Raw genomic sequence first — 13,418 nt, 5'->3', positions numbered from 1 at the left:
AGGCTCCAGGCTCTGAGCTGTCAGCACAGAGCCCGACGCGGGGCTCAAACCCACAAACCATGAGGTCATGACCTGAGCCCAAGTTGGATGCTTAGCTGACTGAGCCAACCAGGCATCACTGTTTTCCATATTATTTTAAAATCATAACTATATTTTTCTCAATTCACCAAATACTAATTTATCTAAAGCCTCTAATTATACATACATAAACAATACATTATAAATATACAGATATAAACATTTTAACTTGGTGTAGATTTGTTTGTAAACAATTTTGTTTACTCTCTGCTCGTTAAGTTGATATTTCCTTTTATTTTTCTTAAAATTATCTCCTCAGGCTTCAAGGGTTTTTTTCTCCTGCCTTTAATACTCTCAGGATTTATGAAATAAGTCTTCATTAATTTTATTTATACTTTGATGGTTATATTTTGATGGTATCCCCTTTCTGCCATTGCGTTTGTCGGACCTTTGTTGCAGGTTGAACCTTTCAGAGGATATTTCTTTGAAATTCTTCTTTGCTCAGGTCGTGGTTGTGTCTGCCTGCCCTCTAAGGGCGCTCCTGCCTTTACCTCTTTCCTGCCAACTCTGCGCTGAAACTGGTGCTCTCTACCACCAAATTCGTCATCTTCGTCCATCAGCCTTACTCCCTCGTCTGGGCTCCAGACTAAATATCCAGTATTCTACTAGACATGTCTTCTTAGAAATCACATGAGCATTATGAGTCACATAATATTCCGTTGTATCTATAAACCACATCTTCTTTATCCATTCATTAGGCAGTTGATGGACCCTTGGGCTCTCTCCATACTTTGGTTATTGTCGATAGTGCTGCTACAAACTTTGGGGTGCTTGTGCCCCTTTGAAAGAGCACTCCTGTATCCTTTGGGTAGATACCTAATAGTGCAGTTACTGGGTCGTAGGGTAGTTCTGATTTTAATTTTTTGAGGAATCTCCATACTGTTTTCCAGAGTGACTGCATCAGTGTGCATTCACACCAGCAGTGCAGAAGGGTTCCTTTTTCCCTGCATCTTCACCAATATCTGTTATTTTTTGTCTTTTTGACATTATAGCTAATTATTCAAGACAGAACTGAGAAATTATATTGGACTTGTGTCCTCTCAATCCTTACCTTTAATGAGTCACTAAATTGTTAGCTTACCTCCTTGATTATGTCTCAAGTATGTTTCTCCGTCTTCATGTTGGTGACTAGTAACCTCACTGCAAGTCTAATGTCTCTTTTAATGAAAGTAACTTCAGTAGCTATTAGCCTCATGGATAAATCTCAATAATAGTAAATGGCACAAAAACTCATAAAATAGTAAGGCTGGAGGACTTATGATTTAAAGGCTTACTGCTGAGCTGAGGTGATCGAGGCAGCGTGACCCGGGTGTTGTGCTGGTGCTCCGCGGTCACTCACCAGCTGCGGAGGCCAGGAGTGGGTGAACATGTGTATAGTTGTTGATTTTATACAAAATGCCAAGTAAATGGCGAAAGGATAGTTTTTTAAAAAAAAAATCATGTTTGTGTGTCCACATAGAGAACAAAAAACAGATCTTTACCTTAAACTTATACAAAAATTGATTCAGTATGAATCATAGATCTAAATGTATAGCATAAAATTATAAAACTTTGGAAGAAAACAGAAAATGTTTCAGATATTGAGTGAGACAAAGATTTTTTAGATGTGCTATCAAAATAGAACAAGAAAAAATTTGATAAATTGGACCTTATCAAAATTAAACACTTATACTCTGAAATAAGTTCTGAAGAAAATTAAGAGTCAAATCACAGACTGGGAGACATTACTTATAAAACATAAATCTGATAAATGAATTGTATCCAAAATATACAGAAACCATGACGTATTCAATAATAATAATAAAAAAACAAAAAATGTAATTTAAAAATGGGCAAAATATTTCAAGGTGCCCTGTGTGAAAGAAGAAGAGCCAGTAAATGCGTGGAGAGGTGGTCCACATTGTTAATCATCAGGAAAACGTCGTCCCTTTTTGGTAGACATTGGAGTGTGGCTCCCTTTCCTTCTAACTTCCATTCTTGGAAGTTAGAGACTCTCAAAGCTATGTTAAGTTCTGATCTTTTTGTGGTGACCTTTTTGTTTTTTCCTCTTGGGGTTTTTTAGATTTCTGTTTTCATTGTTCTGAAAGTGACATGATCCGCCTTGGTTTAAGTTTATTTTCCTTCGCTTTGTGGACACCATGTGGGTTCTTTGCACCAGAACGCTTCTCTCCTCCAGTTCTGGGAAGTGTTGTTAAACTCTTCGGATGGTACTTCCTTCTGTTGAATCCCCATTGATTGGACTTTGGACTTTGGACTTCCCTGTCTTGTTCACTAATTTTCATGTTTTCTCATCTTTTTTCTTCTCTTTTGGCTCTACCTCCATTAAAATTTCTTCATTTTCTAATTGTCCTATTGGTTTTTCATTTCTGGTATGATACTATTTCTCAGGAGATTTTTTTCAGCCTCTGAATGTGTGCTGGTGGCGGTGTCCTTTGTTGTTGGTTTGTGTCATGGTTGATTTGCCTCTGCTTAACTCTCAGAGGATTCTTGAGGAGACCTTCTGTTTCCCAAATAACTTACCGCCTTTATCCTAATTGGCTGTTTTACTCACAAAAAAGCTTTCTTTTTCTGTCTTTTTTTAAAAACGTTTGTTTATTTATTTTGAGAGACAGAGGGAGAGAGAATCCCACACAGGCTCCACTTTGATAGGGTGGATCCTGATGCAGGGCTCCATCCCATGACCCTGGGATCATGTCCTGAGCTGAAATCAAGAGCCAGATACGTAAATGATGGAGCCATACAGGTGCCCCAAAAGATTTCTTCTTAAGTGTGCTCATCCTCACTGGAGATCTGAGGATGGGCTGGGCTGTGGGGTGGGAGCCTCAAGGGAGGGCTGTCTAGACAGTCCCGAGTGGTCCACTTGGGACCACTGGTGTGTGTGGACATTCTCAAAGGCAGTAACATTTCCAGAAACATGATGGTTATGTACACATTCGGGGTTTCCAAGATAATTGTATTGAGTACCTGACCTAGTAAGTCATATAATAGGAAAATCAAATATAATTTTCATACTATAAAACTTGAGCATAATTATTTTCTCAGGGTATTTTGGAACCAAATTAATAAGATATTTTCTGTAAAGCAGCCAGCCATTTTTATTGTTTAAAAAAGCTGTCAAATACTTACCTTTACAGAGTAACTTGGAATATAAGAAACGTGAAAGCTCTGTAGAGGATAATATTGTTGGTAACTGTGTGCTGATGAGAGGGCACACAGCACCGTGTGCCCATGTGCTCCCAGATGGGTGGGCCAGAGGAGGGGTGCTGGCCACCAGCCTCTGCCCTGGCCAGGCCCCTCCCAGCAGAGGTTTCCCATGACCGTAGCTCATCGTGTCGCCTAGCAGAGATGCAGAAGAGTCACTGTCCCTCTTGTAAGGTGATAACTGTGCTTAATTTTAAATAGCAGACGTTTCTGTTATAAAAAGGTATGGTCTGCACAGATAGCTGAAGGATCAAACTATAATTTCAAAAGCTTGCAACTCTAGGTTTGTGACATAAAAAAATACGAAACAAATGCTATAAAAGCTCAGAATAGGGAGAACTTCCAGTTGGTAGAGCAGGTTAATAAAAGTAGCAACACGTGAGCTGGGCCTTTGAAGGCTGTTACATGGGGGGAGAAGATGACTTCCTCCTGAGCAGCGGCCGTGACACATGCAGGTGGGAAGGCGTGGGGCACGTGGATGCGAGCACTTGCGCTGGGGTGGGGGGTACCTGAGGGGACAGGCCGGGTGGGAGCAAGAATCTGCTCCTCAGCCAATCTCTGGGCCGTAGATTGGAGCCACCTGACAAGTCTCTAAGTAGTTCTATGCCTCAGTTGCACTGAGATTATTTCAGTATATTTGGCAATAGGACACAGGACATTCGTTGTGATTGTAAATGGGCTGAGGACCCCTGAGGTGAGTCCTCCTGAAAGGTTTCTGGATGAAATTCCTCTTTGGATTTTCAATTAGTATGGATAAAAGAAATACGGACATTCACAATGATTGCTAGCATTTTCACATATGTGGGACCCTGCATATTTGCATTTGGGAAACGAAGAGTTCGTGATTTAATGTTCTTTGAATCTGTACTAATTTTTGTTGATTATTTTCCATCGTGTTACTGTCATGATTTGAATTAGTTTTTGTCTAGAAGTGTAGAAACACAAACTTGAAATATACTATAATTAGTCCCTAAGGATTGTTAGCCTTTATTGTTAAAAGTATAGAAGACTTTATTTTTAGTTTATTTATGAAATGAGCATAATTGTACTAACTTCTCTGGGTTATTTATTGCAAGTGTTAAGTGTGTATTATGATAATTTTCTAAATTACGGAATTCTAAGTTGATTTTGATATGAATAACACTTATTGCTTTGCTATTCAGAAAAAGTTAAATAAAGCAGAGAAACTTCCTGATAGTAAATATACAGTAAATTATATCTTTGGTTTCTCAGGCATTTTAGAAACTGTTATATCAATTAACACTACAAAAGTATTTAATAGAAAATCTTACTTTAAAATAACTTATATTTTTATATTAAATATTGAGTGCCTTAAAATTAATTGGAATGCCTTGTAAATATTTCTGTAGGATGCTAGTGAGCAAAAGACAGAACTTGAAAGATTGAAGCACAAAATAGCAGAAGAAGTTGTTAAAATTGAAGAAAGGAAAAACAAAATTGATGATGAATTAAAAGAAGTACAGGTAAGCTACAAAGGAAACATTGTGGGGCACCCCGATGGCTCTGTCATTTGGGCGTCTGACTTTAGCTCAGGTCATGATCTCACAGTTTGTTGGTTCAAGCCCCGCATCTGGCTCTGTGCGGAGGGCACAGAGCCTGCTTGGGAATCTCACTCTCTGCCCTTCCCCCTTCCCCTCTCTTTCGTGTGCTCTCTCTCCAAAATAATAATAAACATGGGAAAAAAAAAATCCCGAAACTTTGTAAGAGCCATTTTTGACTACCAGTTGTGTCTAGGAGTTCAAACATGATTTGTTGAGTTATTTTCTAACAGTAGTACTAAGTGTGGCTTTCAATCAGGATATTATTTGTAGAAGAGAAGCAGGAAGGAGGGTCCACCCAGAAAAGTAAGTGAATGACCCAGTGGTCTTCAAAAACCACCTTTGTTTTCCACAAAACTAATAGGCAACCAACGGAATGGGAAAAGATAGTTGCAAACGACATATCAGATAAAGGGTTGATATCCAGAATCTATAAGGAACTCACCAAACTCCATACCCAAAAAACAAACAACCCAGTAAAGAAATGGGCAGAAGATATGAACAGACACTTCTCCAAAGAGGACATCCAGATGGCCAACAAACATATGAAACGATGCACAGCATCCCTCCTCATCAGGGAAATACAAATCAAAACGACACAGAGATACCACCTCACACCAGTCAGAGTGGCTAAAATGAGCAAATCAGAGAACTCTAGATGCTGGCGAGGATGTGGAGAAACGGGCACCCTCCTCCACTGTTGGTGGGAATGTAAACGGGTACAGCCCCTCTGGAAAACAGTGTGGAGGTTCCTCAAAAAATTAACAATAGAACTCCCCTAGGACCCCGCAATAGCACTGCTAGGAATTTACCCAAGGGACACAGGAGTGCTGAGGCATAGGGGCACATGTACCCCAATGTTCATAGCAGCACTCTCCACAATAGCCAAAACATGGAAAGAGCCTAAGTGTCCATCAACAGATGAATGGATCAAGAAGATGTGGTTTATCTATACCATGGAATACTACATGGCAATGAGAAACAATGAAATCTGGCCATGTGTAGCAACATGGATGGACCTTGAGGGTGTTATGCTGAGCGAAATAAGTCAGGCAGAGAAGGACAAATATCATATGTTTGCACGTATAGGAGGATTAGGAGGAACTTAACAGAGGACCGTGGGGGAGAAGAAGGGGGGAAATGGTGGGGGAGAGGGAGAGAGGCAAACCATGAGAGACTCTTGAATGCTGACAAAAACTGAGGACTGATGGGTGTGGGGGGGAGGGGAGATGGGCATGGAGGAGGACGCTTGTGGGGATGAGCACTGGGTGTTATGTGGAAACTAATTTGACAATAAACTATTTGTAAAAATAAATAAATAAAAGTGAAGAAAAGAAACACCTTTGTTTTTCAGGAGCCATGTTGTTTGTTGAGAAGAAAAATGCATCGTAGGGAAATCAGGTCAAACTCTTAGGCTTTTTTTTTTTTTTTCGTTCCTCACAAGGTTAGTCAGCTTGTCTTAGACTATAAGGAGCTTCTTGAAAATGACAAATGGCCCATTTGTAGGGACATAGTTGGAGCTAGAGGGTATTATGCCAAGTTAGATAAGTCAGAGAAAGACAAATACCATATGATTTCACTCATGTGGAATGTAAGAACGCAACAGATGAACATATGGGAAGGGAGGGACAGAGAGGGACACAAGCCATAAGAGACTCTTAATGATGGAGAACAAACATGGTTGATGGAGGGCGGTAGGTGGGGGATGGGCACTAAGGAGGCCGCCAGTTGGGAAGAGCACTGGGTATTGTATGTGAGTTATAAATCACTGGGTTCTACTTTTGAAACCAGTTTGCACTCTATGTTGACTAAATTTAAATAAAATTTATAAGAAAAAAAGAAAATGGCAAATTGGCTCAAAACAAATTGCATTTTCTAAATTAGACTGTTGCAGTTATGGTGGTAAGAACTTGAAGATTTTGTATTTTGTGTGTTTTAAACCATTTTGATATTTGAAGAAAAAGAATATTAGTAACTAGAGTTATTTTTAAAGTTTTTTTTTTTTTAACATTCATTTTTGAGAGAACGCGCGAGCGGAGAGGGGTGGCACAGAGAGAGGGAGACACAGAATCCGAAGCAGACTCCAGGCTCTCAGCTGTCAGCACAGAGCCCGATGTGGGGCTCGAACTCAGCAACCCTGAGGTCATGACCTGAGTCAAAGTCAGATGCCTGAGTGGCTGAGCCACCCAGGTGCCCCTAGAGTTATTTTGAATAAAATGACAAATAGTCAATAATTTGTAAAGAGGTAATTTGAAAGTAATAATGCCCTTTGTCTTTTCAGCCTCTGGTCAGTGAAGCCAAACTTGCAGTTGGAAACATCAGGCCAGAATCTCTGTCGGAGATTCGCTCCCTGCGCATGCCGCCTGACGTCATCAGAGACATTCTGGAGGGTGTGTTAAGGCTCATGGGTATCTTTGATACGTCTTGGGTGAGCATGAAGAGGTAAGTTTTTGAATTTGTGAAAAATGTTCTTATTTCATCAATGATGTTCACATTCATATTTTTATGTATGTGTATATTATGTAGTTTTAAAGATTTCATTTTTAAGTAATCTCTACACCCAGTGTGGGGCTTGAGCTCACAACCCCACGATCCATTGTAACATGCTGTACTGACTGAGCCAGCCAGGCGCCCCTCCTTCATATTTTTAAATATTTCTTATATTGTTTTTCAAACTGTCTCACTAATTACCTAGTTATTCACTTTGCCATCATATTTCAAGGTACTTTATGTAATCATGTATCAACATCTATAACTTCCTTTCTCCATAGTAAGAGATTGTTCTACGTCTCTTTTCCAAAGAGGAAAAAGGAACCCCTGCACACCTTGTAGAGCAGCTCTGTAAATACAGTCACAGAGTTGGTCCTCACACACTACAGAGCATTGTGTTTACTGTGACTCACTGATGAAGAAAGTACAGTCCCTGTGGTCGGAGTCAGAGGGCAGGAAAGTGAGTGAGGGCAGGTGCCCCGGAGCAGCACTCTGTGCGCTGAAGAGAAGAGGCTGTGTCATCGCTGAGTTTGTAGCCGGGTGGCGTCAGGGCTCACGCTCGTCGCAGCAGTGGTGATGTGCTTTGTTCTGATGCGCGGTCCAGTTAGGATGGGGGTTGACAGAGGCCATTCCTGTCTAGAGACGGGAAGGGGATGTGGGTTGAGGAAACCCATGAAAATACCCTTCTTAGAAAGGAGTCAGGACATTTTCTGATGTCTTCTAGAATGTGTGCATACCTGGCAGTTCACGGAAAGGGACGTGGGTGAAAAGCAAGGACTGTGCCGTCTTTATTTCACAGAACATGTGAAGGCTGCAGTGGACCTTTCTGGAAATCCTCCTTGTTGTCTATAAAAAGGATGGACGGTGCATTAGAAGCCAGGATCCTTTAGTACCCTGTTTGATAACTAAGAGACTAAAAGTATTGCATACACCGTTTTGTGACATTGATATTTTCATCAGAGATCGCAAATTTTATTTAGCCTCACTTGAAGTAATATGCTGTAATTTTAGTTTCCTTGCAAAAAGAGGTGTGAGAGAAGACATAGCAACCTTTGATGCACGAAATATTCCAAAGGAGATAAGAGAGAGTGTTGAAGAACTTCTTCATAAAAATAAGGGATCTTTTGATTCAAAGGTAATTGCTAACAGTTATGCCACCAATTCCCATTCCATACTGTATAATATTCTGCTTGTTAAAAGGTGATAACTGTAAGTTACCGATTATTTACATTACCTGAAAATGAAAAGTTAAAAAAATAAGCTGTAGGTGTTATGTGTCAGAAGCATTTACCGAGGGGTGGACCAGAATCCAGGTTGGCTCTGGGGTGCACGTGTATTATCGAGAGTGGGTTTTAAGTCTTACTTTGTAAATTCTCAGTGTGTCATTTCTTAACTTCAACTTGCCTGCTCTGCTTTGCATTCTCCCTGTATGTGTTACATAACAACAGGTATATCTCTTAGGATTCTTGCATCCGTTTTCAGCAAATATGTTCAATTACACGATTCTGGTATTTTTTAGCTCTCATTCAGAATGTTATGTGCATTGTCTGCGGCACTAATAGCAGGGTTTCTGAACTGCTTTTATCTAATGTGTCCCGTGTCCCACGAACAGAAAGGGAAGAATCAATGCTTGAACATCACCGTGGACAGGCATATATTTATTATAAATGTGGCTAATGGAACACTTTTGTCAATAAAGTAACATTAAAGATTTATGTGGTTCACAATCACTAATTCTGAAGCAAAAAATTCAAGATTATCTTAATAAAAAATTTTTTTTAAGATTATCTTAATAAAATTAACAATTTACTGTTATTTTAGCTGTAAACCAAAAACTTCATTTTGGAGGATAAATTATTAAATAAGTGCCTAAATACCATAGACTAGAATTAACTTTGCTTTTATCTGAAATTAAGTCTGGGTGCTGGATAACTCGTGATGGCTTTTTCAGAATGCCAAGCGTGCCAGCACCGCGGCGGCACCTTTGGCTGCGTGGGTTAAAGCAAACGTCCAGTATTCCCACGTCTTGGAGCGGATTCAGCCTCTGGAAGCTGAGCAAGCAGCATTAGAATTGTAAGTGAAGTATAAAATATACGTAAGTCTGACCTTTATTTTCTGGGAATTGTGTCATGTATTTTTCAAAACATAGTCTGTGTGGACGGAGGGACAATTTACTTTAGGGCTTGGAATTTTAATTGGCTGTTGTTCCTACATCAGTATTTTGTTTGTTTAAACTTACTTATTTTTTAATTTACATCCAAGTTAGCATATAGTGCTAAAATGATTTCAGGAGTAGATTCCTTGAAGCCCCTTACCCATTTAGCCCATCCCCCTCCCATCTCTTCCCTGTTTTTTGTTTTTTTTTGCTTCCCTTCCCTTATGTTCATCTCTTTTGTATCTTAAAGTCTCATATGACTGAAGTTGTAAGATATTTGTCTTTCTCTAATTTCACTTAGCATAATATCCCCCAGTCCCATCCACGTAGTTAGTTGCAAATGGCAAGATTTCATTCTTTTTGATTGTACGACTCCATTGTAGATCTGTATATACAACATCTTCTTTATCCATTTATCCATCAGTGGACATTTGGGCTCTTTCATACTTTGGCTCTTGTTGATAGCGCTGCTATAAACATGGGGTGCATGTGCTCTTTCGCAACAGCACACCTGTATCCTTTGGGTAAATACCTAGTAGTGCAATTGCTGGGTCATATGGTAGTTCAATTTTTAATTTTTTGGGGAAACCTCCATGCTCTCTTTCAGAGTGGCTGCCCCAGTGTGCATTCCCACCAGCAGTGCAACAGGGTTCCTCTTTCTCCACATCCTCACCAACTTCTGTTGTTGCCTGAGTTGTTGATGTCAGCCATTCTGACAGGTGTGAGGTGGTGTCTCATGGTGGTTTTGATTTGTATTTCTCTGAGGATGAGTGATGTTGAGCATCATTTCACATGTTGGTTGGCCATCTGGGTGTCTTCTTTGGAGAAGTATCTCTTCATGTCTTTTGTCTATTTCTTCACTGAATTATTTGGTTTTTGGGTGTTGAGTTTGATAAATTCTTTATAGATTTTGGATCCTAACCCTTTATCTGATCATGTCATTTGCAGATATCTTCTCCCATTCAGNCAGGGTTCCTCTTTCTCCGCATCCTCACCAACTTCTGTTGTTGCCTGAGTTGTTGATGTCAGCCGTTCTGACAGGTGTGAGGTGGTGTCTCATGGTGGTTTTGATTTGTATTTCTCTGAGGATGAGTGATGTTGAGCATCATTTCACATGTTGGTTGGCCATCTGGGTGTCTTCTTTGGAGAAGTATCTCTTCATGTCTTTTGTCTATTTCTTCACTGAATTATTTGGTTTTTGGGTGTTGAGTTTGATAAATTCTTTATAGATTTTGGATCCTAACCCTTTATCTGATCATGTCATTTGCAGATATCTTCTCCCATTCAGCAGGCTGCCTTTTAGTTTTGCTGATTGTTTCCTTTGCTGTGCAGAAGGTTTTTATTTTGATGAGGTCCCAATAGTTCCATTTTTGCTTTTCTTTCACTTGCCTCTGGAGACGTTTTGAGTAAGAAGTTGCTCTGGCTGAGGTCAGAGAGGTTTTTGCCTGCTTTCTCTTCTACAATTTTGATGGCTTCTTGTCTTACATTTAGGTGTTTCATCCATTTTGAGTTTATTTTTGTGTAAGGTGTAAGAAAGTGGTCCAGGTACATTCTTCTGCATGTCTCTGTCTAGTTTTCCTAACACCATTTGCTGAAGAGACTGTCTTTATTCCATTGGATATTCTTTCCTGCTTTGTCAAAGATTAGTTGGCCATGTGTTTGTGGGTTCTCTATTGTGTTCCATTGATCTGAGTGTCTGTTTTTGTGCCAGTACCATACTGTCTTTATGCTCACAGCTTTGGAATATAGGTTAAAGTCTGGGATTGTGACGCCTCCTGCTTTGGTTTTCCTTTTCAACATTACTTTGACTATTTGGGGTCTTTTGTGGTTGCTTACAAATTTTAGGATTCTTTGTTCTAGCTCTGTGAAGAACACTGATGTTATTTTGATAGGGATTGCTTTGAATATGTAGATTGCTTTGGGTAGTATTAACATTTTAACAATATTTGTTCTTCCTATCCAGAAAGATGGAATATTTCTGCTTTTTTTTTTGGTGTCTTTTTCAATTTCTTTCATAAGCTTTCAATAGTTTTCAGTGTGTAGATTTTTTACCTCTTTGATTAGGTTTATTCCTAAGTATTTTATGGTTTCTGGTGCAATTGTGAATGGGATTGGTTCCTTGATTTCTCTTTCTATTGATTCATTGTTGGTGTATAGAAATGCAACCGATTTCTGTGCATTGACTTTATATCTTGCGATTTTGCTGAATTCATGGATCAGTTCTTGAAGTTTTTTGATGGAATCTTTTGGGTTTTTCATATAGAGTATCATGTCATCTGCGAAGAGTGAAAGTTTGACCTCTTCCTGGCCGATTTTGATGCCTTTTATTCCTTTGTGTTGTCTGATGGTTGGGGCTAAGATGTCCAATACTATGTTGAATAACAGTGGCGAGGATGAATATCCCTGTCTTGTTCCTGACCTTAGAGGGAAAGCTCTGTTTTTCCCCATTGAGAATAATTTTAGTGTTGAGTCTTTCATATATGGCTTTATGATCTCGAGGTATGATCCGTCTATCCCTACTTTCTTGAGGGTTTTTATCAAGAAAGGATGCTGTATTTTGTCAAATGCTAGCATTTGTTCTAAATCAGAATTAAGAGACGTGTTATGTTCTTGAATGATGAGTTTTTGATATCATCTATTCTTATTCTGGACAAGGAGAATTTTAGAAGTTTAAACATCCTAATTTTCTCAATATAATTAATGTTAAATGTATATGTTATGTTGTGTATATAAATACTTTTCACAGTTGAGACATCATTATTTTATGGGTATAGTTCCTGTCTTATACGTTTTTGTTCTTAATAATTTATTCTCTTTTAAATTGATTGTCTTTTTTTTCTGTTTCATATCACATATTTATCCACAATCTTCTTGTCAGCCCTAAAACATATTTGGAATCTATGTGTTTTACGTATTTTTCTTAGTCTTGTCTCTTCTGGAGCCTTTTGTCCCCCTGTCCCTCATGGACCAGTTCTTCTCCTGGCTGCTCCAAGTTGTGGAGACCTCTCTTCACTGTGATTCTGGCTGTTTCTGTGATCTCTTCTCTGATTGTGTTCTCTTATTAGGGGTCCTTGTCTTTCTTAGTTTAGTCCTTCATTTTTCTAGGACACACACTGCACTTTAGAAAGAGTGTGTTGGATGAAAACTGCTTTGAGATCCTGCAGTTCTAGAATTATCTGTGCTCTGCTGTTCTGTCCGGTCAGTAATTGGGCTGGATTCATAATACTAGGGGAGTGGTTTAGTCTCACAATTTTAAAGGCCTTCTTCTATGTTAGTAGTTCTGAAGGTGTGATCCCTGAGTTAGCAGTGTCCGTGATCTCCTGGAAACTTGTGAAAAGTGCACAGTTTTGAGGTCCCAGACTTTACTGAATCAGATATGATGGGGGTGTGACACCTTGCACTCTGTGTTTGATTGTGCAAAGCACAGACGCGCAGGAGAGCAAAGCAGTGTGCACTGATCATTTGAAGGGAACCTCCCAGGTACTGTGGGTGTTTCTGAGGGGAGGAGGTAAGTCATGTCTCCAGATGAGTCTTCACACTTTCTTCCTAGATGGGAGTGGAAGGGGGTGGGTAAGGAGTAGAAACTTGACTTTCTGGGATGTATTAAGAGGATAGTCCATTCTCAGTGGGCTAGGAAATCTGAGGTTGATGTATTTATTGTATCGACTAGTAGAAAATTCTCTGTGTTTAGCTCACTTGTCTCTGGGTACCTGTTGTCCAGTTCCTGAACATTTGGGATTCTCCTTTTCAGCTTTTCTTCCTGCAGCTACTCAGGTTTCACCTTTTTCCATTCCATTATGTCAGTTACCACCTTTCAAATTTTATTGAAATTATTCCACTGCAATACTTTTCTCTTTCATTCTCTTTATTTCCATGCTTGTGTAGCTTTTTTTTGTTCCTTTGGTTTCATTTTGGTAGGGTTTTAGAGGGGTATG

At 39.5% G+C, this 13,418-nt stretch overlaps 1 protein-coding gene across 1 annotated transcript in view; it reads left to right on the top strand.

Annotated features, from left to right (window-relative positions):
- Positions 1-13,418, top strand: part of DYNC2H1 (dynein cytoplasmic 2 heavy chain 1) — a 301,089-nt gene that overhangs the window by 102,258 nt on the left and 185,413 nt on the right. Inside the window, exons 56-59 of the mRNA XM_077770023.1 lie at positions 4,650-4,763; positions 7,120-7,280; positions 8,340-8,463; positions 9,280-9,401. Coding sequence (XP_077626149.1) covers positions 4,650-4,763; positions 7,120-7,280; positions 8,340-8,463; positions 9,280-9,401 — 521 coding nt within the window. The remainder of the gene's footprint in view (positions 1-4,649; positions 4,764-7,119; positions 7,281-8,339; positions 8,464-9,279; positions 9,402-13,418) is intronic.

Source organism: Crocuta crocuta, unplaced genomic scaffold (assembly GCF_008692635.1).
Source record: "Crocuta crocuta isolate KB4526 unplaced genomic scaffold, BGI_CrCroc_1.0 scaffold80, whole genome shotgun sequence".
Taxonomy (NCBI): domain Eukaryota; kingdom Metazoa; phylum Chordata; class Mammalia; order Carnivora; family Hyaenidae; genus Crocuta; species Crocuta crocuta.
This window is presented reverse-complemented; position numbering and strand designations above follow the sequence as displayed.